The sequence below is a fragment of the Cheilinus undulatus genome, linkage group 11 (assembly GCF_018320785.1).
Source record: "Cheilinus undulatus linkage group 11, ASM1832078v1, whole genome shotgun sequence".
Taxonomy (NCBI): domain Eukaryota; kingdom Metazoa; phylum Chordata; class Actinopteri; order Labriformes; family Labridae; genus Cheilinus; species Cheilinus undulatus.
In genome coordinates this window covers 10,878,899-10,903,678 of record NC_054875.1, presented here as the reverse complement: position 1 = coordinate 10,903,678, position 24,780 = coordinate 10,878,899, and the positions used below count along the sequence as shown (strand labels likewise).

The following is a 24,780-nucleotide window of genomic DNA, read 5'->3' as shown; positions in this document are numbered from 1 at the left end:
CTGATGTCATGCCAATAACATTGTGCCTCCCTAGGCTTAACTCTGCTTGGGCACAGTTCAGATTGTCCAGTGTAAATGCGCCCTAAATGTATGTATGGATGAAGTATACATCACTATACTATATCAAATTAGTTTACTAACAGCTCCTAGCATTTACTGTGCAAGCATGGCTAGCCCCCATTCCTCATACATGCAAACTAGCACAGCCTTCAGTCCACTGAACTTGTTGACATTCAGGCAGTAGAGAGGGGAGAGATGAAGCAAAAAGAGAAGCTACAGCCCCAATGATGCTCAATTGGGCAGGAGGCAGCTGTATAGCTTAGACACAACATTCAACCTACTTTGTGGGCTTAAATAATTGTAAATAATAGGAAATAATAGAAATGTATTGTTATAATTTTACCAAGTAACTCTGGAGATGACTAGTACATGTGACCACACCATCGAAAGGTCCTTCGTGCACATCTTTGGTTGTCACACAAGTACCAAAAATTCCACCTAAACCAAGCACGCCAAGACAAATGAGCTCACTTCCCTAAACTAAGGGTGTTCCTTAGCGTCTATTTCCGTATTCGGCTAAACGTTCATTTAAATTCTGTTTAACCAACTTGTCTAAAGAGGAGAAAATCCTAAGAAAACAGACAGATTCCTCACAGGGTCATAGTCAGCAGGTGTGGCGGTAGCATGATATACTCGCTACAGCAAGGCTAACATTACAAGCTAGCGCCACCAGCCTTCGTTCCTCTTTGTAGATCTATATCGTGCTTTGATATGAGGCCTTCGGGTGGAAGTTATATGTGTGCTCAACCCTCGACAGCCTACATACCATGATACCATGATGTTCCTACTACATGCTAACCGCTGAGCCATCGCTGAGCTTCTCATGTTTGCTTAGCAATAGTCACCTAAAATGGTGAAAAATCTAGAGTAACTGATCACCAATCACATCAAATCATTTTCCCTCATTCAAATGTGATAGGAAAGGTTTGTTTGTTGTTATATTTAGGCAGCGTTGATTAAAAATGGTTGCAAAGCAAATCCCCATGGGTCTACAGCTAAACATTTCTTTAAGCTTGTCGCCATCACAGCTCTAAATAAACAGGTTACAAAATGTGTATGCCTTGGAGTCTTCTGTGTTTTTCCTGCTAGACATGAAGCAACACAACACACAAAGTCATTCAGCGGTGTGTTTGTGACTTCCTGTATACTTAAATCACACCCTGCATTCAAAGTGCCTGACGGGGGCCGGTGTCTGAGTTCCTGCATCATTTGTTGGCATCAAGGCCAGTGAGTGTTTTAATAAACGTGTTCCTATTCATGTGTATGTGCTTGTGCACATGCCTGTCCAAAGGGTGGGACAGGCAATGGAGGGAACAGAGACTGCCTGTTCCTGAGGTGAGGTCAACACGCCGCCATGATACACTTCCGTTCACAAGACTTCAGCTACATAACAGGTTCACACACACGTACAGAAAAGCCATATTACTCCAGCAGCAGCGGCAGCAAACACCCCTGCTGCAGTTGTTGATATTTACACACAAAATACGACATCTGTTTTGCCTCAAAATGATCCCAGTGTACTGTGAGGGGCCTCTATGACTTGATGACATCATCAAGCGATGGTTAAGCGCATTAGTGAGGACCAGACAGATCTGATCAGACAGCAGCCTCAGACACATGACTCACAGACGTAAAGTTTCAAGGAAACCTGTGGCTGCTTCTGCTAAAATAATGAATCATTTGAGTCCATTCTGTTTTAATTTTGCAGGATTTTCCAGCGAAGAGTGAATCAAAAGCTGCCGCTGTAGATCTGAACTCAGTTTAAGTGCATCTGGCACAGGGGAATGTGAACTGGCCTCTGTTAAAGCCTCTTGGCTTGGCAGTGAACGGGGGATGTCCCAAATAAACACATGAACCATTTCTTGACCATCAAACTTCTCAGTTACACCCAATAATTAAAAATATACAATACCTACAGTATACTGAGTATAACACAGTACAGTGCTGTATTGTGCTGTTGTTCCTAAGCATCTCCAGTGGAGCTCTCCTGGGTTTAAACTTTAAACACTAGGGCAACAGTGTTTGTTGTTGTAGGAGGGCGAGGAGGGCCATTACATATTTTAATTTCATGCCCAGATTGTTCTAGGAAGTTTAAAAATCACAAGCCTTCCAACCAAATCTGATCAGAGTGCAGGCAGACTTCAGCTTATCTACATTACATATAGTCCACATAGGTACCGTTATCAGGTGAGGAAAGGTCTGAAAGGTTGGACAATGTTATCTTGGTGTCAATCCATAGCAGTTTTCCTCACATTGCAAAGCAGGATGGGAAATCTGACAACATTAATTGGCTGATGTATGAACCAGAAGCAGTCATCAATCAGTGTTGTCACGCATTTACGTGCATACACACATACATTTAAAGTTTGATGTTGGGGACACAAGCAGCAACCTCCGGTGGTGAAGAATGAAGCCCATGTAGGACGGCAAAAAAGTGAAGTTAAAGTTACATTAACACCACAAACATGCTCTAAAAGGATATAAGTTATGCAGGATTTGGGGCATGACTAACAGGTTTCCCCACACACCGATGATACTTGGGCAGGCTACCTGTGTATATTTACAGCCACCAGGTAAAACCGTTTTGCCAGTAAAACCGCTGCCCAAGCAGCTTGGTAGCTAACCAAACATCACCCACTTGTGCTGTTGTATTCAAGCAGAGTAAACAAGTAAAACTTGTGCTCTTTCCTGACCAAGTTTGATTGCTCTAATAACTAGGAATGTTCCTATGTGTCTATTTCCCCATTAGGCTTAACGCTCTTTTAAATTGCATTTAACTGACTATTCTAAAGAGAACACAATATTTAGAAAAAGAGCCAAATTCATCACAGGGTCAGTGTGTCAGCCACGCTGTTCAGAGTATATCAGGCTCACATCATGTCCATCAGCATTAGCAGCTAGCTATGCCAGCCTTCGTTTCTCTTTGCACATGAGTATTGTGCTTTTATATGTGACCCCTTTCCCTTCGGTTGAGTAGTCAAATGTGAGTTCAGCCCTTAACAGTCTATGTAGCTATGTTCATCACAGTTAATAGAGCATTATAGACTGGGATTACAAGCCTGTGTTTATACAAAATTATAGGTAATTAGTCTAACCATCTTATAAATCTTGTGCTGGCTAATTTGATGAACAAATTTAACCATCTCTCGTAATAATCGCAACCTACAGCAAGTACATTCGCTCTGCAGTGCACCTTACTGGCCTGTGGAGGGCTTGCAATGAATAGGGCTGCACGCAAATTGCTGTCTTAACATTTAAACCCAAATCCCTTTGTTGTTAGCACTATTTTGGGTTGTTTAAACCAATTATTAAAAGTTTAATCAGTTCATGACCATGATACCAGTCAAACACTCTAAACTGTAAAACAACCACCTGCCAGTATTTAGTGCTGTAGATGTTCTGTATAACTACTGCCTTGTTGTCACAGTACTCTTTAATCCAGTATTGGTGCCAAATGGCACTAATTTGATCTAGAAAATGGAGATAAAGTTGTCCAAAGGCTGACAAATTACAAACACATAACTAAAGCACTGAGTGACAAAATTCAGCTACATGTTAACCTACAAAAATGTCGAAAGACCAGCAGCATTAACACCATTAAAGTTAGTCACATTCAGCAAACCAACTTCACCCTGTTATGGTGTGGCATCACACTGTAGTGAGAAGTTGGTTTACAGAGTGTATTTATCTGACTGTAGACTAGTCAGCCTAACACAATTATGTTTCGCATTATAATCACATGGAACTTAAATGCCTGGGAACTTTCCTAATTACAAATTCTGCTTTGCACAATCATGAAAACAGGGTGTATTGTGTATTTTTAGTCATAAATGGAGTGTATCCTCCTATATTTTCCTTTCTTCCTTAAAAATAGCTCTCACTCTAATTTAAGTGAGGAGCGGAGGACGCCACTGGATGAACTCCAGTTAATTTGAAAAGATACATAAGACAGGAAGGTAGCTGTTGATTAAGGTTAAACAACCTTGACCACATGGAACTACTCTGGTTTCAAGGAGCTGTATGTAAAACTGCAAAATAATTCATAGAATTTGTTACTGTTATGATTGCCCCTCAAGGCAAATCTGTTCATTTCACACAGATACACTGAAATCAATAAGAAATCATATATAAAACAGTGGGGATGCACAGATTTGGGTACCAGTGCAGATGCCAAGTCTAAGCACTTGCAATTGTACTCAATAAACATAATAGATACTGTACCCTGTATCATTTCATGGCATGATGTTGGCTTCCCTTGAAACAGTCAAATTTGGAGTCTTGTCTGCAGTTAGGTGATATTCAACATGAATTAGGAGGAAAACGTTGAGGAAAAAACTGCTATGATATATTGTCACATGGAGGGATGAGGAACATCTGATAAAAATAAAATGGATTTCAAAATCATTTCAAGAGCAGTTATGGCTTTATTATCAAGTGCTCATTTTTGTACTTGGTATTGGGACTCAAATGTAAGTAGGCTACTTATGCTTGGTCTAGAAAAGTACTGGTCAATCCCTAAATAAATGTGATCTCAGTATCTATCAAAATAATCTAGATTAGATGTTTTGCAATAATTATGCAACCCTAACTACACATTTGCAGGGCAAAATCTGCAATAGAAAAAAGCATAAAACCTTGTCCATAAACTATAAGTTCCTAATAGGAGCTTTACAGCAACTTTTCTTCATCAAGGCTCTTGATAAAGTAACTGTTCAACACTAACAGTTCCTTTAAAACACAATAAACCAGTCAGTTGGTTAGTAAGTAAGAGAAACAGATGTATGAAGTCCTGCTCTTGGCTTTAGCTTACTTTTGGTTAAAGCTGCGAAAATAGTACAGAATATTTATGTTGGAAAATCACTTAAGCATCTGTTACACACTTTAACAATCATTTTAAAAACCGTCAATGTTAAAAAAAAAAGATTTCCGCTTTTGTCTTGTTGGTGCCAAGTTTTCTACCAGCAGTTTCGTCTTCTTTTAAATGGGGAGTAAATCTTCACCTGATCTGCTAACGTCAAACCTTGCACGCGCACACACATGCGCTCGCGCCCCTCTCCCTCCAACATGACTCTGCGACATTAACAATATCTGACTGGTGCTGACGCAGTAACATGGAGATAGTGGGGGGCCGCTTAATGCATCATATGACCCCATTCAGAACATTTCATGTCAGTTTAGTGAAGTGAGAAGATTCGAGCAACTTGACAGAGTCCCACTTTAGCCTCTTTCCTCTCATTACAACTTTAAAAGTGGAGTAAAAGAAAGCAGCACATCTTCAGGCATGTAGCTAATTATGTTGCCCTTATATGAGTAAATTCTCCTGTTTAGCTGGACAGACATGCAAAAGATTTCTTCTCTGATATTCATAAAGTCTGTAACAGTGCAGCAACACATGCGCATAAACTCAGCATCACAGACCCATCCAAAATCCACATACGGCTCAATTTAACACTTAATCTACTCAAACAATCCCAAAATTTCGCTCTAAACCAGTATTATCTTTGTATCTTACCTTGTTCGTTTTCCCGCTCAACATATCCCCTGGTTTAAAAGCTGCCCCTCATTCTCAGGAAGGCCATCAATAACACAGCCTGAGACTGAGGTAACTTGTTTTCTTTACTCTGGTCCACCCTCTGCAATGAGGCAGCGAGGCGGAGCTACACGCAGCTAAAAGCATGTGTGGAGTACTATTACTGCAATACCAGGCTTTGATTGGTCCGTTTCAGGAGGGGAGCGTAGGGATACTCGATCTGGATTGGCTGAATAAAACACGGTAATAATCCTGGAAAAAGTTTCGGCATGACTGAGGTGATGACTCCAGAATGTGCTTTACCCTATTAACTTTCCTCATAATGGAGTATGTTTTATATTACATAACAACTTTGCAGTTACGCCAATCAAACACGCTGGTATTTATTTCAGTCCAGTCATATGTTAATGAAGTATCCTTACTGATATAACAAGGTCAGAAGTAAAGAACATTTAGTGGATTTTGGTGTGCCTTTGCAACATCTTATATACATTAAATGTCTCAGTCTAGCTCACTCACATGTTGAGGCGTTTAAATTATGGGCCCCTATTGCTCTGGCCCCCCTTCCTCCTACAGCTCACCATCATAACGTGAAACAGACATGTTTATGTCAACAAGCAGCTCATGCAACTTCATGTTTAGTGCACAGCAAGATAACTTTTGTTCTGTATATACACACTTCTTCATGATTCTTTTCAGTGTTCATGTTCTGAATGTTTTAATAAAATCCATTTGAAACTAGGTGTTATATTATAGTAGTTAAACCTGTAAAGGTCACATCTTCTTTGTAGGCTTTCAAGTATTTCTGGTCCTAAAGCTCAGCTATATAACTCCAGTACTGAAGACTAAGGCAGAGTAGTTAATTGAAATTAAATTGAATTGCAATATGGCTTACTGCAATTTTCAAATTGCAGAAATTGCAATGTTTCTTTGACCGGAATTATGTGTCAAAATACCAACAATTACAAACCTGACAAATGTTGACTGACTGAACTGTTATTAGCTTTTTGAGTAGTTCTTAAGTTCAGTCATCTCGATTTTACTGAAGTATTTGAGGAAGTATAAATACATTTTAAAGCATCCTGAAGGAGGTCCAACTGTTCTATCAACAATGTGAAACTAGCCTGCCAACTGGATTACCACATAATGGTAAGGAGCAGTGGTGTAAAGCAGACAGGTATACAGAGCACACCCACTTCCAATCCTCCGTTCTAGGATGGCAAAGGCAACAAAAAAGTCATCTGAGTACTAGTGTGTTATTTTGTAATGCATTACCCCAGAACTGCTGAGAAATATGGAATAGTTCATTCAAAATACATAATCAAGTAGTTGTTTCAGCCTATAGTCCATGGACCAGAGGGGACAGTATAATCTGGTTTTCTTTGGCTAGTCATTTCATAATGATCCTTACTTTCTGAAGCTGCAGAAGCTTAGTGACAATGTGGAAATGCAAATGACCCACTCTTGGTCTCACTACGTTCACACTGGAGCTAAAAGTGACCTGAATCAGATTTTTTGCTCACATGTGACTCATATCTGATTTTTTTCTGACAGCGCAAGTCACATTGAATCTGACCTTTTTGAATCAGATTCAGGCCTCGTTTGTATGTGATTTTGAATCAGATACATATCTGATCTTTTGAAAGTTGACTGTAGTGTGAACAGGTAAACAAAAAAAAAAAAAACAAATCTGAGAAAAGTTTAGAATTGAGCATTAAGGCCTGCAGTGTGTAGCCTTTGAGTGAAATAACGTGCGAGCTGTTCTAACATGCCGTTGTTTATAGTCCAACTATGGATGAGTTTTTACCTGGTATGCTGATTCTTTCCACAAGCTTGACATGTCCAAGATGAAGGAAATAATCATAGATGTTAGAAGTAATGCTTTGAATCATGAGCCTACCATCATGAAAAAGCAGGCTGCTGAATGTGCATAAAGTTATAAATATCCTGGTACAATAGTTGACTACAATCTGACCTTTGAAGGGAATTGTCAGGCAGTTTGAAGGTATATCAATGCCTATTTTTCTTAGAAGTCTTGTTTGTTTTCATAGTCATGCTTTTATCAAATCAATCCTGTGTTTCATGGTTTGATAACCCAGCTGCAGCGAATAAAAATGCTCTTAAGAGGGTAGTGAATGGGTTAGCAAGCTCATAGGTGAGCCACAACTAAACCTATTAGATCTTTATTCTTTAGTTCAAGCTTCTTCACTTTGGCTGTTCATATACAGCTTAAGCATTTCTCCACCAAAGTAGTACGAAGTGATGCATCTTAACCCCAGAAGGCTAAATTTTAGAGAGGGTATCTTTAAGTACTATATATGATGACTTGATTTTCTTACATTTCAACGTTAGTCTTGATTGCGTTTTGCATAAATGTGCAAAAGTAAACATGAGAACAGCATTAATGCTGTTGTCCTTGAAATGCCAAGACCCCTGTAGCTAAATAACTTTACCTCAACCAATTTGTAAATCTACCAGAGGAAAAATGCAAACTGCAGAAGTGTCTATTGCGAATTATTTGTGCAGTAGTTACCTAACTGTTGGCTTAGTTTGGTCAGAAGTTCATTCCCCTCACAATACAAACATGCAAAGAGATGTGTCAGCACCATAGAGGCATGCACCTGCACTGACACAAAGCTGATAGTGTGACAGCAGCAACATCTAGTGGTGGTATAAGAGGAGTGCGACACATTAAGAAGAGGTCTGCTGCATCTTTTGACCATGACAGGCAGCAGTAGTTAACAGACATTGAGCAGCCATACACAGAAAACATAATACAAGATGCATAATCAAAATGCATCAAAAGACATTACCATATAAAGACAATAACTGAATGTTTGCCAAAATCAACCATATTAAAAAATCAATCAGACAAAGCATCTGCAGCCAGATGTGTCTGCCTCCAAACTTCCTCTTAAGGTACCCAGTGAGATCAGATCAGGCCTGCCCACAGATACAGCAGTGAGAGGTCCTACCCAGATGTCATTTATTAATATCCACACTCATGTGTTGGCCTATAGCTTTGATGCTTTTTCCACCTGGCTCACATTTGCATTCTTTTGGAACTGAAAAGGATGTTAACAAGCTCCTGTTGGGTTCAAAAGTTCTCTTAAAAGTTGCCCTATTTTCTGCTTTTATTCTATTTTCTGTGGATATTTTTGTGGACTCAGGATGTTTGAGGGGCAAGGGTGAAAATAATAAAAGGGTATCTGTAGCATGCATAAAGATTTTAAACATTTATGGTCAAATGGTTAGGAGTCCTGGTTAATATTAAATGTTTTTATTGGGTGAGTTTACCTGCTACACCTCTGCAATAAAAAGACAAAGAATTATAAAGTATTTAGTCATTTATTTGAGAAAATGTTTGATTGTTATTTCTGTATATTTAAGATATATCTGTATATAGAATATAAGATGTTCAAATTGGACCAACAAATGAATAAAGTCATAAAAGTATTCTGAGTACTCTAATGGATCACTTTGTAACACATACCCCCCAAAACTGCTTCCTCAAATGGACTGACAAAAAGCTACTGATTGCTAACTTTCTGCCACCTGTTGGCCTCCACCCATGAAACACATCATTAATATGTATAAAAACCTAAATGGTCTGGGAGTGTGCTGTTTGTCCTGTTATACCATGGGTTTATTCTGTGAAAGGACCGAGGACCAGATGAGGTGACTGAGGAGAAGAAAATTGAAGATTGCACACTAAATTACATTAGAGGATCAGTGCGCATAGGCAGAAGGAGACAAAATGCCAAAAGCTGTATCATAATTTAGTGCCTGACACAGAGGGTTGTTTTAGGAGAAATTAAGTGCTTTGTACATTTTTGACACAGGGTACAGGCGAGCCAACATATTTTCTTAGCATATTTTTACATAAAACTTGTCAAACTACACAGATAAAACGTTTCCATCTATAGCCACTATTGGCGGATCTCTCCGAGCTCTTAATAACCACCGGAGCAACTTTCACAGAAATCACTGGAAACTAATGCCACTACTATAACCAAGCACCTCATACGACCCAACTTAAAAAAATCCCAAAATACCCCTTTAAACACCTGTGCTGGAGTCTTTGGCCTTCAAATTAAACGCTAAAGCAACCAGGCTAATATAATAATAGAAACTAATTTACTGGGTTGAGACACAGAGCACTGACAAACAATTATTTTAAAGTTACTGGTAAATCTAAAAACGCTCACACAGTAGATTATTACAATCATTAACCACAATAGAAAACACAGAGATGCTCTCACAATCTCTGAGAGTGAGATAATGAGTCCGCAATGACTGCTGCACTCCAAAAGCATATAAGCTAGCCACACCTGGCACCAATCAAGAGCAATCAGCCACAGACACACCTGGCACTACTGATTGATTCACACTCAGTGAATGCGTGGAGAGAACTGAATGGTCCACAGTATCAAATACCTTAGAAAGGTCTTTAGAAAGGTTGCTTACAATTAAACAATTCTTAAGTCAAACATTGTGATATAAATCTCTTTTTTTTTCCTCACTGCATGCTCATTGTTTTGATTATACTCCATATATACCCACATACAATCATTCCTTTGTTAGCCCATTATATTCCCCAGGCACTGCCTCTATAACGCTCAGAGCTTTATGTCAGTCTGCTGCCTGGATCCCTTAGTCACTTCCATATGTGTTGGACCAGCGATCAGGTATACAGTACATATGGCTGTACAGTATATCCATTACAATCAGAGCAAAAACGTGACTGTGAGTCAGACGTGTGCAGTCCTTTGCTCATGATCCAAGAATTTCCTGCCCATGATGGAAGAAGAAAAAAAAACAGGACTAATAGATTTGGGGGGTCTTGGGGATTTTTGTTGTTCCTGGAATTTGGGCAGCCTTTTTTATTTTTGGATCATGGTGGGCTGAAGGGCAAAAGGGAGAATAAAGAGAAGACTGAGAGGTGGATTAGGAAGCAGGGAGGTGAAAAAGAAAGGTGAAGGAGTCCATGTGTGAGACTGAAAAAATACCATAAGAGACAGGAAGCTGGTGCTAGGGGTTGGAATGAGGGGTCGAGTTTGGGAGAAAAGTGGGGGGAGGGTCATGTTAGAAGAAGATGCAAATGAATAAAGTGGGTTTTAATGGCATTCAAAGGGTGTTTATTTGAGACACAAGTGATTCCGTCTTCTGCACTTGAATCGTTGCAGTCAAAGCCAAGAATCATGTAGCTTTCCACTTATAAACACTGCATGATATACTGCAGGGATGCCAGGTGTGTTTGGGTCTAGTCTGTCTAGAACGGTGGATTTAGAGTCTCGGGGAAGTCGAGGGACCTGGATCGTGCTTGGAGGTAAATGAGAAAGAGGTGGACTGAGAAGGAACCGGGCCAAGAGGAAATGAGAGGAGGAGGAGGCTAGAAAAGGGGGCTGCGTTTGACGAAGGATTGTGTAAGACAGCTCTACCAGCGACTGATATGGCGCAGCTGTTGAGCAAGAAAGTTGAGGGAAGAGTTGGCAGAACAAAGATGACACAAACAAGCACATGCTCATTTATTGTGCCGGTGAGATCAATAAAATCCTGCGCTGTTTCTCAATATCTACAGAGCTTGGACAAACTTCAAACTTTGCATTTTTGAGTGTTAGAAAAGAAAATATTTCACACTGAGGGAGGAAATGGTTTGTGTGTTTCCCTTTCCCCCCGATCAGCTTTCATCTTTGTGACAACAGCATGCAGATCCTGCTCTCAGTCTGGGGTCATTTGTCTTTCCTAGCATCACAAATCTGCTTCATGACATCCAATGAGTCAGATGTTTACACAGGGATTAAATGGTTTTGTGTGACACCATGTTGGACTGTCTTTTTCTTCTAATCTGGATGCTAAAGAGGAGGGGTCTATTTTTAACCCTAACTGCTCACTGTTCCTTCCTGTGCTGGGTGTGTTTGTAGTGGATGCCTGTGGCTCCATGCTTCAGTTTTCGTCACAGCCAATCTAAATTTTGTTGCGCATGAGAAATTTCACAGACGCTAGACAAATACATACAAAACCACCATCATGCAAACAACGCCACAGCCTTGTGTATTTCTAGAGTCAAAAACATCCTTTTCATCCTTAGTGGTGACAAACAGCGGGTTGAAGGGATAAAAATGAACTCAAATTTCAGTATCACAAACATTGTAGGCTGCCACCACTGAGCTTGGCAGTCCGAGAAGCCAAAATACTAAGAGAACAGTCAGAACGAACAAAAGAGCAGGAACAAAGCTGAATTACATAACAGAAAAGGAGCTCAACATATCCGGACTGAACTTATTAAAACTAAGACTGGTGGCTCTAAGCTCTTTTGGTTGAAAGCTGACATCATTGTTGTTGCTCACAATAACTAAACTAACAGGAGAGAAGTCTACGGAAGCCCTGAGAGGAAATTTTGATTGCTTTCTCAAGATCTTGTGAGGATTTGAATGACTGACCTATCACTAAGCCCCAAAGCCACAAGCCAATTATATTATTTGTAAGCTGCAAATGTCTGCAATGAAGTTTGATTTAAAAAGATTTTTTGAAAACATATTTGGTATCAAAAAAGTTAAGCATTTGAGAACAAAATAAATGTGATCCAAGCAAAAAAAAAAAAAAAAAAATCATATGAAGAGTAAGGCCATTGAAACGAATTTTAGGGTTCGAATATTTTAAAACACATTATATTCAAAAGCTGAAGTTACTATTCAAGCATGTTTTTTCAAATATTTCTTATGTCTTTCCTTGGCCTCTACTCGGGTCATATGTTGGTGTAGGATCCAAATGTTGATGACACGTGGCATGATGAAAAATAATGTTTCAACACTGAGGCACCGCAATGGCTGCCATTGGGGATGTTTATCGCCAAGATGCTGCACACGCTGGTGGTGATTTTGTAAGTGAGCCGTCGCTACATCAAGAAATGCTCATGTACGAGATTTAAACCGGGATGCCCACCGACAGTAACCCGCCGTCGTGGTGGATAACATTCCTGTCCAGGTATCCTCTCCTGTCCCACCTGGCACGCCATTACCCGTGCATCCCTGGCACCTATGTCAGGGTGGAGAGAGTTTTCTCCATGGCTGGGACTATAGCAAACAAAATTTGTAACTACACAGTAATTAAAGCAACGGAACGTTTAACATACATATTAATAAAAAATGTGCATAAATATTTGAATATAATAAGAAATCTGTTTAAAAAAAAGTAATAAATGAAATTCAAATGGGACTGTACATAAATATTGACAGCCCTAATGAAGATTACAATTTTGGAATTGTTTACAAATTATTAGTCTTTAATTTTGAACATCTATCTTTTTGTTAACAGTTCCTGTTTGTCTCTCTCAGTGATCAGACTTGGGCCTTGTCCACACAGAGACGAAAACGACATATTTCCGTTTCGTTAAAAAGAAAAAAAATTCATACACACTGGATTTTTAAGGAAATGTCAGCATAAGCAAAGACCACTGAAAACAACTGAAAACACTGTTATATATAAGCCAAGCCTGTAAGCTGCGTTACAGAAAACTGCCACAAACTTTCTCCTGGTTGCCCTTCTGGTTGTTCTTGGCGGAGGATTTAAGAACACCTGGTGCATGTTGTTCTTGGTGGTGGTAAAGGAGCATCAGATTTTGTTGTAAAAGCCATAATAAGCTCAATAGCTTCTGCAGCACGAACACGACCCTGTTAGCCACCATTGTTGTTTTGGTTCCACAGCGCACGCGGCGTAAGTGGGCTATGCTGTGTATGATGTAATCGTTTCAAGAAAGATGCGGTTGGCTGTCCACAAGGAGATGAAACGGTAAGTCACTTCAGTTGGTTTCAGGAAGTTTTTGAGTATTTACCTTGTTCAAAACCTGCACAGACAAGGCTTTGTCCACAAGCTTAGTGGACATTTCCATAGTAACCAGAGATTCCACCAATCAGAGGTGTCACTGACACTGAAGGATTGTGGGTATTGTAGTAATTCTGACTGAGACCATGAACAAACTATGTTTTCCTCCAAGTGGGGTTGATATGTAGGGAACTTTTGTCTTCTACAGGAGCATATACCATCGTTTCACACTATGGTAGCTCTGGTTAAGTCTGACTGGGATCCTTCTGATAATATCGCTAATACTCAAATCCTCTATGGGGAAAATGAGTGGGACTTTTGATTCCGGAACCCCACCGTTGAGTTCTATTTGAAAACAAACATGGAATGCTTCCTGATTGGTAGACGCCTGTTCTTTAATGACATCACAGGAATGCTTCCTGATTGGTTGATGCCTGTCCTTGGAAGGCTTGAAAGCGTTTAATGACATCACAGGAATGCTTCCGGATTGGTCAATGCCTGTCATTATTAGTCCTGTTAGAGACACTGAACTGTCCGACACCATTAATGTCCAGATTTCACAGCAAGACATTGAAAGATTCAATGAGTCAAGAATCTAAAGTCATGCAGAGAAGTTTGCAGAAAACCACAAATATGAACGAGTGGAGTGTGGTCAAAAACGCCAAAAAAGGCGTTAACAGACAACATAGGAATTACGCCACACCACACTGGGAACAGCCCCGCCCAGTTTGGAACCATTATCCTCAAGGGACTCCAGCTGCAAGAAGGCCTGAACCAGTGCAGTCACAGGAACCTGCAGAGACCCAAGAGGATTCATGGTCCAACGATGAAGGCGAATCATTTTGTTTAAAAGTGAACCCCCCAGAGCCAGCAAAGAAGAAGAAAAAGAAGAAGAAGAAGAAGAACAGCTATGGGGAGGAGGAGCCGAGCCAGCCCTGTTTGGTGGATGATGATGAATGTGAAGACCCCCTAGACATGGGATTCACATATTCAGCTAGGCGGAAGGTCATACTGGATCTGACACAGTGTATGTCAGTTTACTACTACCAGTCAGAGAACGTGGCCAAAGCCGAGCCTGAAGCAGTGCCTGAAGAGAGACCACGGGCTGAAGAGAGTCCTTCAGAGATCCAGTCTGTGGCTGCAGACATTCAATTAGATCAGGTCACTGAGGTGACAAAGGACCAGCCTGAGATCCCACTTCAGGAAACCATTCAGGCACCAGATCAACTCTCAGACGATCAAGCAGCCAAAGTCTCCTCTTATATGGATCTGCTCCCTGTTGAGGTCTCAGACAAACAGGCCACAGCCGGGGCAGAAGTCATGGTAGAGGGGACAGAGGACTGCCTTGCCCAGCTGAGAGAGGAGAACTGGGGACTGAAGGCAGAACTGTTAAGGGTTCGAATGGAGCATCAGGATCAGGAATGGATTTGGTCACATGATATGGGCATGATTACTGCCGAACTCAGCCTGACCAAACAAGACCTGGTCCAAAAGACTCATGAATGGGGAGAGGAAAAGAAGTGTCTTTTGGCTAGAATCGACTCCGCTGGTCCAAATCATACAGACCTGAGGGGGGACGAGGTCTCTGGGGAAATCAGCACCCTGAAGGCCGCCCTCAGCCAGGCCCAAGGAGACCTGGTTCAAAAGAGCCGTGAATGGAAGGAGGAAAAGAAGCGTCTCCTGGCCAGAATCAACGGCACTGCTCCAAAACAAACACACCTGAGGGGGGGCGAGGTCTCCAGGGAAATCAGCACCCTGAAGGCGGCACTCAGCCAGGCACAAGAAGACCTGGCGAAGAGCCACCAATTGGAGGAGGAGATCTCCAGGATTAAGGCCTCTATGGAGCAGGCTAAAATGGACCAGAGGAAACAGAGACAGCTGTGGAAGGAGGAAAGATCCCGCCTCATCAATGAGCACAAAGAGGCCACCACGAGCTTAGAGGGGGAACTGAGGGACGCCCAGAATGAGCTCACTAACGACACGAGCTCATGGGAGAAAGAACGTTTTCAGATCCTCTTGTCTCAAATGGACGAAAGGGCCAAAGCAAGAGCTGCATTGGACCAGGCTCAGGGCACCATAGAGGTCCTCACATGCCAGTTGGAGGAGGAGAGATCCCGTCTCCTGGCAGAACATCCAGAGGACTCTATGGAGATGGCTCTAAGCGAGGCCAGGGAAGGCCAGGCAAAAGAGAGACAAAGGTGGGAGGCCGAAAAATCAAGGCTCCAGGCTCAAGTGCTAAATTTGGAAGGGGAACTGGCACAGGCCAAAAATGACCTGGCAACCAAGAAAAGCCTGTGGGAGGAGGAGAAATCAGGGCTCCTCAGAGAAAATGCTGACCTGAGGGAGTCTCTGCAGCAGACCCAAAGGATGATGGAGCGACAGACGCTGGACTGGCAGCAGGAGAAAGCCTCTCTCCTGGAGTCTATGAACGTCATCCAGCAGACTCTGGAGGCGAAGGAAGTCCAATCAGCAGAAAGTCTGAGTCAGAGGTTGGACAATCTGGAGGTCAAGCTGGAGGCTCAGAAGAAGAAGAAAAAGAAGAAATCTTTGAAGGAGAGGTTTTTGAGTCTGTTTCGCAGAGATTCAGAGGCCTCAACTTCTTCTTCTGACAGCCTCCACCACTGACTCCAAACCCTCCTCCCTGTCACCTGTTAACTGTCTGAAGGGCTGCATGGTGGGACTGTGGGTAACGCATCAGGAGGGTTTCTGGTTCCAAGCCCTTTGGGCAGGAGCCTTTCTGTGTGGAGTTACCATTGTCTACCATGCACTAACGGGTTCTCTCCGGGTGCTCCGGCTTCCCCAAACCAAAAGCATAACAGCAGGTTAACAGGTGACTTTAAAAATAAAAATTTGAAATTAGCTTCTCGTACAGCCTACATATTTCAATAAAAAGAATGAAAAAAATAATTTACATATTGAATGAGTTTTTTCAGCAATGTTGATGCATGTTTTGATTTATTTTTCAGATTTTGTTTTTAAATTGCAAACAGATGTCTGTGTCATGTGTAAAGATGCTCAATAACTGTTTCAAGTCTTTATGAATCTGAGTTTAAGTCTGCTATCTTTATGTTTATGGCTTTGATTAATTTATTTTCCATGAAAGTGTCTCATCGGTGAACTTTTGCCATCTTTACTTATTAAAGAGTTAGCCTCTCTAAAACGCTCCTTTTACCCAATCACGTTTCTGACCTGTTGCTAGTTAACCTAATTAGTTGGAAATGCTTCTCCAGCTGGTTTTCATTAGTACTAGGCTACTTACTTTTCCAGCCTATTGTTTCCCCTGTCCCAACTTATTTGAGATATGTTGCTGACATAAAATTCAAAATGAGCTAATATTTTTCATGAAATGGTCAAATGTCTCATTTTCAACATCTGATATGTTGTGTTCTGTTGTGAATCAAATATGGGTTCATGAGATTTGCAAATCACTGCATTATGGTTTTAATTATGGTGTCCCAATTTCTTTGGAATTGGGGTTGTATCCAGGCTGATTTTGTCACTTATACTGGCTCTCATTGCATGAAGTTGGGACACAGTGTGAGGTGACACAAGATTTATCACTGAACAGGTGATGTTTACTGGTGGCAGTTACACTAATAACACTATTTTCAATCTACAAACAATTATTAAAGCCCAGGGATCTCCATTATTAAAATAATGGAGATCCCTGGGCTTCTGCAACCAACCTCAAGTGGAATAATTTGGAGCTGCAGTGTTTTGCACTTCTAGATTGGTTTTAGTGTTCTTTAAGACTTACTGTTTTGTGGGCCCAAAAGAAAAAAGGTATAGAAAAAATAAGTAAATCTCAATTTTTGCTATTTTTTTAAAAAATGGCTCAATTACAGTAATATATAAAAACTTGCAGATCAACCTGAGTAGTGCAGGGTTGTCTGTACCAAATGTCATGTCATTCCACCCTGTAGTTCTTGAGATATTTCAGTAAATACAATAAATGTGAACCTGACGGTTGTCTGGAGATCACAACAGTCATTATTATCTATGCTCTCTTCTCCTTTGTTGTTCTGAAATTCATGGTAATCCATCTATTAGTTGATAATTGAGTCTTGGCTCCAGCTGATGACTTACTGACTCTACTATCTCTCAGGCTACAGAGAACCTGCCTTTCTCTGGCAATGGAGGCTTTGAGAGAATAAGTTTCATATGAAAATTTATCTGCCAAGCCGGTCCATTAATGGCTGTCAGACTTGAACTCTTGGCTGTGTATAGAGTCTGCCAAGACATGAAAACATTTGACTTTCAGCACCAATACAGTCTGTTTGTGGTCATTACACCAAAAAGGAGAGCTCAAAATGATCTGATGAAAGGGTTAACTGGAAGGTGGCAGCTTCATTACTTCTGTTTCAGGCTTGTCTTTTTTAATTTGTCCCACATGAATTATGCGAACGTTTTAAAGAGAACCAAATGATTTCTTTTCTTTCCACCATGCAAAAAATGATTGAGAAAAACCTTCTGTTTATCAACACTTTCAACAAGATCCATAGAAGTAAAATGATAAAGCATATATTGGTGATTAAATTTGACTAAAAAGTGAAGATATAAAATCAGGAAAATGCAAAGAATAATGCTAGTTTATTGTGAAGTTAAGGGGACTAAAACACAGCCATTTTCCACCTTTTAACACAGTCCCCTGTGGTCTAAATGAAACATCGTAGCTTGCTTTGGTTAAAATGTCAATCAATAATCAAAGGTGGAGGTGACCCTGTATAAACCTGCTATAAAAAGCCTTTCTAAGATTTTGGTGGTCCATTTCGGTGAGTGTCTCTTTAAATGAAAATAAGCTTCTGTTGCTCCGTCCCTCTCTTCCATAAGTCGGGCTACATGGACACAGCAGTGTGCCTGCATGGCTGTGGGTGGAGATTTATGGGTTCCTGTTCCAGATTCAGGGCAGATATATTTGACTGTGTTTCACCTCAGGGTGATACAGAGGTTTCCACTCTTAAAGCATACCCAGCGTTATTTTACCTTAACTTAGGCTATCTTTTAAAAAAACTATCATGCTTTATTGATAACAGCTGTAACTAGCAATTGAATCCATCAATTTATTAAGAAAACATTTAGCACGGTAATATATAAAGTAAGAAGCTGGGTCTTTCTCTGGTAAACTTAGGCCCAACTGAGTCTGTTAAAGTTGCAAAATAACTCTTTTGCTTTTGGCTTCCAAGCTTTTTTGGATTACAGTTAGGTTGGGAGGATTTTTGGATTTTTCTACAATGCTTATTCTGTTGGGGGCTGGAGCCTATCCCAGCTTTTATTGGGCAGGAAGCAGGATACAACCTGGACTGGTCATCAGTCGCAGGGCTGACATATAGAGACAGACATCCAGGCACATTCAGGCCAATTTAGAGTCTCCAGTTAACCTAACAAGCATGTCTTTCGTGGTGACCTGACCAGGAAGTGAACATGGAGCCATCTTGCTGTGAGGCAACAGTGCTAACCCGTGCGCTGCCATGCATCAGTTTAATCCGGATCCCATTGATATCTGCACCAGAATTATGAGACGGTTAAACAAACTTTATATTTTACTCAGTTCAGGCCCACATTTCCTGTCATACACTCTGGTTAACTGCAATGCAGCCACCCGCCACTAGATGCCACTGTAGTTGCTAATTACTTCTGCCTTCCTGCTAAAATGCTCTTTAATCAGATATTTAAAAATCCCAAACTGCTTTAGCAACAATAACATCACACAGGAAAAGGAACAGCTCTATATATATTTTTTTTCAGATCTAGAAAATGGGGATTAAGTTGTCCTGAGAATGTCCGAATATACTCAGGTATAACTGAAGCATTTGGTGATTAAACTCAGGAATATGGATGTTAATTGGCGAAAAGGATCGATAGCCTGATATGCTAGCGCTGCCAACATTAGCCACATTTTGCAAACCAACGAAACATCATTATGGTATGGTATTTACTGTTGCAGAAACTGAGTGTGTTTTGAGTTTGAACTAGTCGACTAAACACAATTATATTTTGTGTTCAATCAGACAGGGACATCGATGGCGGCCAATGGCTTCCAGCATGAGGCTGAAAGCTACTTGCAAAGCATTCTGGGACCACTTGCATCTTTACTAATCAGTCAACTGTTGTTTCTGTTTCATGGATGAGTTTCGCATTGAAGAAGAAAAGCTGTTTGAAAGTAAAGTCTTTACTTTCAAACAGCTTTTCTTCTTCAATGCGAAACTCATCCATGAAACAGAAACAACAGTTGACAGTAAAGATACCTTATGAAGCGCAGTTTATGCTGAAAAAGACTCCTCTATTTGGGTACCAGTTTGGCTCAGTTGCTCAGTACAGCATGTGCGCTCGTGCAGAGGCTGGAATTCTAGGTGTACTGGTCACAGGATCAAGACTCAATCGAAGCGCTGTTTGATTTATCTTGCCCCTCTCTCTCCCCTTATTTCCTGTCTCTCTTCAGCTGTCCTATAAAAATAAAAGCAATAAGTTCAAAAACAATCTTTACATACAAAAGACTCCCTAGAGGCCTGTAGCCAAGAGGGTAAGGCCAAGAGTCACGGTCAATCGCTGCACAATTTAGACGGATTCATAGATGCCGTACCGTCACATACAACCTGACTTGTTTTTGCATCTAGCAGAATGGCCTCCAGCTTGCCGTTAAACAGAATTCTAGTTTGAGACACCTGGGCATACGTGCACCCTTAACACCAAGGAATATGCTCATGTCTTACTTTAGTCTGTAGAATCGACCCAGCTCTGCAAACTGCCTGGGTGCTGGACTTTTAACTGTGATATTACTGGGTGACAAACTATGTTTTCTTTCAAGTAAGGTTGATATGTAGGGAACTTTTGTCTTCTACAGGAGCATATACCATCGTTTCACATTATGGTAGCTCTGGTTAAGTCTGACTGGGATCCTTCTGATAATATGGCTTTGTTAAAAAGAAAAAAAATTCATACACACAGGATTGTTTAGGAAATGTCTGCGTAAGCAAAGACCACTGAAAACAACTGAAAACACTGTTATATATAAGCCAAGCCTGTAAGTGGCGTTACAGAAAACTGCCACAAACTTTCTCCTGGTTGCCCTTCTGGTTGTTCTTGGCGGAGGATTTAAGAATACCTGGTGCATGTTGTTCTTGGTGGTGGTAAAGGAGCATCAGATTTTGTTGTAAAAGCCATAATAAGCTCAATAGCTTCTGCAGCACGAACACGACCCTGTTAGCCACCATTGTTGTTTTGGTTCCACAGCGCACACGGCGTAAGTGGGCTATGCTGTGTATGATGTAATCGTTTCAAGAAAGATGCGGTTGGCTGTCCACAAGGAGATGAAACCGTAAGTGTTTGGTGATTTCGTCACTCTGGGACCCAGTTTCCAAAAATTGGGTTTATGGCCTCCCAAAATGCCGCTTCCGTGTGGATGAAAGACAGATACCACTGAAAAGTTTTAATGATAATATGCTAACAGCTTCACTTCAGTTGGTTTCAGGAAGTTTTTGAGTATTTACCTTGTTCAAAACCTGCACAGACATTTTGTAAAATCCTTATAACAATCCGTATTACAGTGCTGACCTGCAAAGCTAACCAGCTATGTGAGTACTCATGGCTATAAAACAATTGATTCAGCGTGAAAATGGCATTCAAAAAAAGAGAAAAAGGCAATGGTTCAAGACTGTGTACACTTTTCTTTACAAGGAGGAAAGAACTACGCATCCCACACTCCATTCTGATTCATTTCATTTGGTGTTAATGGAAACTTTTCAAGCTTTCAGACCATACATGTACCTGTTTCTACTCTTATCTTTAGTGTAGTGCTGATGATAAATGATAATGTTGTAGTTTGCATATTGACCGCCTCATACTGTGGCAGCATGTGATGCCTTCATCTATAGTCAAAAGACTTTGTCCACAAGCTTAGTGGACATTTCCATAGTAACCAGAGATTCCACCAATCAGAGGCGTCACTGACACTGAAGGATTGTGGGTATTGTAGTAATTCTGACTGAGACCATGAACAAACTATGTTTTCCTCCAAGTGGGGTTGATATGTAGGGAACTTTTGTCTTCTACAGGAGCATATACCATCGTTTCACACTATGGTAGCTCTGGTTAAGTCTGACTGGGATCCTTCTGATAATATCGCTAATACTCAAATCCTCTATGGGGAAAATGAGTGGGACTTTTGATTCCGGAACCCCACTGCTGAGTTCTATTTGAAAACAAACATGGAATGCTTCCTGATTGGTAGACGCCTGTTCTTTAATGACATCACAGGAATGCTTCCTGATTGGTCGATGCCTGTCCTTGGAAGGCTTGAAAGCGCTTAATGACATCACAGGAATGCTTCCGGATTGGTCAATGCCTGTCCTTTCAAGAAATCCCTATATGAGCCCCTCAGACTGCAGTAAACATTATTAGTCCTGTTAGAGACACTGAACTGTCCGACACCATTAATGTCCAGATTTCACAGCAAGACATTGAAAGATTCAATGAGTCAAGAATCTAAAGTCATGCAGAGAAGTTTGCAGAAAACCACAAATATGAACGAGTGGAGTGTGGTCAAAAACGCCAAAAAAGGCGTTAACAGACAACATAGGAATTACGCCACACCACACTGGGAACAGCCCCGCCCAGTTTGGAACCATTATCCTCAAGGGACTCCAGCTGCAAGGAAGCCTGAACCAGTGCAGTCACAGGAACCTGCAGAGACCCAAGAGGATTCATGGTCCAACGATGAAGGCGAATCATTTTGTTTAAAAGTGAACCCCCCAGAGCCAGCAAAGAAGAAGAAAAAGAAGAAGAAGAAGAAGAACAGCTATGGGGAGGAGGAGCCGAGCCAGCCCTGTTTGGTGGATGATGATGAATGTGAAGACCCCCTAGACATGGGATTCACATATTCAGCTAGGCGGAAGGTCATACTGGATCTGACACAGTGTATGTCAGTTTACGACTACTACCAGTCAGAGAACGTGGCCAAAGCCGAGCCTGAAGCAGTGCCTGAAGAGAGACCACGGGCTGAAGAGAGTCCTTCAGAGATCCAGTCTGTGGCTGCAGACATTCAATTAGATCAGGTCACTGAGGTGACAAAGGACCAGCCTGAGATCCCACTTCAGGAAACCATTCAGGCACCAGATCAACTCTCAGACGATCAAGCAGCCAAAGTCTCCTCTTATATGGATCTGCTCCCTGTTGAGGTCTCAGACAAACAGGCCACAGCCGGGGCAGAAGTCATGGTAGAGGGGACAGAGGACTGCCTTGCCCAGCTGAGAGAGGAGAACTGGGGACTGAAGGCAGAACTGTTAAGGGTTCGAATGGAGCATCAGGATCAGGAATGGATTTGGTCACATGATATGGGCATGATTACTGCCGAACTCAGCCTGACCAAACAAGACCTGGTCCAAAAGACTCATGAATGGGGAGAGGAAAAGAAGTGTCTTTTGGCTAGAATCGACTCCGCTGGTCCAAATCATACAGACCTGAGGGGGGACGAGGTCTCTGGGGAAATCAGCACCCTGAAGGCCGCCCTCAGCCAGGCCCAAGGAGACCTGGTTCAAAAGAGCCGTGAATGGAAGGAGGAAAAGAAGCGTCTCCTGGCCAGAATCAACGGCACTGCTCCAAATCAAACACACCTGAGGGGGGGCGAGGTCTCCAGGGAAATCAGCACCCTGAAGGCGGCACTCAGCCAGGCACAAGAAGACCTGGCGAAGAGCCACCAATTGGAGGAGGAGATCTCCGGGATTAAGGCCTCTATGGAGCAGGCTAAAATGGACCAGAGGAAACAGAGACAGCTGTGGAAGGAGGAAAGATCCCGCCTCATCAATGAGCACAAAGAGGCCACCACGAGGTTAGAGGGGGAACTGAGGGACGCCCAGAATGAGCTCACTAACGACACGAGCTCATGGGAGAAAGAACGTTTTCAGATCCTCGTGTCTCAAATGGACGAAAGGGCCAAAGCAAGAGCTGCATTGGACCAGGCTCAGGGCACCATAGAGGTCCTCACATGCCAGTTGGAGGAGGAGAGATCCCGTCTCCCGGCAGAACATCCAGAGGACTCTATGGAGATGGCTCTAAGCGAGGCCAGGGAAGGCCAGGCAAAAGAGAGACAAAGGTGGGAGGCCGAAAAATCAAGGCTCCAGGCTCAAGTGCTAAATTTGGAAGGGGAACTGGCACAGGCCAAAAATGACCTGGCAACCAAGAAAAGCCTGTGGGAGGAGGAGAAATCAGGGCTCCTCAGAGAAAATGCTGACCTGAGGGAGTCTCTGCAGCAGACCCAGAGGATGATGGAGCGACAGACGCTGGACTGGCAGCAGGAGAAAGCCTCTCTCCTGGAGTCTATGAACGTCATCCAGCAGACTCTGGAGGCGAAGGAAGTCCAATCAGCAGAAAGTCTGAGTCAGAGGTTGGACAATCTGGAGGTCAAGCTGGAGGCTCAGAAGAAGAAGAAAAAGAAGAAATCTTTGAAGGAGAGGTTTCTGAGTCTGTTTCGCAGAGATTCAGAGGCCTCAACTTCTTCTTCTGACAGCCTCCACCACTGACTCCAAACCCTCCTCCCTGTCACCTGTTAACTGTCTGAAGGGCTGCATGGTGGGACTGTGGGTAACGCATCAGGAGGGTTTCTGGTTCCAAGCCCTTTGGGCAGGAGCCTTTCTGTGTGGAGTTACCATTGTCTACCATGCACTAACGGGTTCTCTCCGGGTGCTCCGGCTTCCCCAAACCAAAAGCATAACAGCAGGTTAACAGGTGACTTTAAAAATAAAAATTTGAAATTAGCTTCTCGTACAGCCTACATATTTCAATAAAAAGAATGAAAAAAATAATTTACATATTGAATGAGTTTTTTCAGCAATGTTGATGCATGTTTTGATTTATTTTTCAGATTTTGTTTTTAAATTGCAAACAGATGTCTGTGTCATGTGTAAAGATGCTCAATAACTGTTTCAAGTCTTTATGAATCTGAGTTTAAGTCTGCTATCTTTACGTTTATGGCTTTGATTAATTTATTTTCCATGAAAGTGTCTCATCGGTGAACTTTTGCCATCTTTACTTATTAAAGAGTTAGCCTCTCTAAAACGCTCCTTTTACCCAATCACGTTTCTGACCTGTTGCTAGTTAACCTAATTAGTTGAAAATGCTTCTCCAGCTGGTTTTCATTAGTACTAGGCTACTTACTTTTCCAGCCTTTTGTTTCCCCTGTCCCAACTTATTTGAGATATGTTGCTGACATAAAATTCAAAATGAGCTAATATTTTTCATGAAATGGTCAAATGTCTCATTTTCAACATCTGATATGTTGTGTTCTGTTGTGAATCAAATATGGGTTCATGAGATTTGCAAATCACTGCATTATGGTTTTAATTATGGTGTCCCAATTTCTTTGGAATTGGGGT

The 24,780-nt window shown here is 41.7% G+C and overlaps 1 protein-coding gene across 4 annotated transcripts in view; it reads right to left on the bottom strand.

Moving 5' to 3' along the window:
* The window catches only part of tns2a (tensin 2a), a 103,771-nt gene that overhangs the window by 70,685 nt on the left and 8,306 nt on the right, over window positions 1-24,780 (bottom strand). Inside the window, exon 1 of one of the 4 annotated variants that reach the window (XM_041799790.1) lies at window positions 5,573-5,690. The exons of the other annotated variants lie outside the window; for them this stretch is intronic. Coding sequence (XP_041655724.1) covers window positions 5,573-5,596 — 24 coding nt within the window. The 5' untranslated portion in view covers window positions 5,597-5,690. Of the gene's footprint in view, window positions 1-5,572; window positions 5,691-24,780 lie in introns of those variants that run through there. 4 annotated transcript variants of the gene reach the window in all.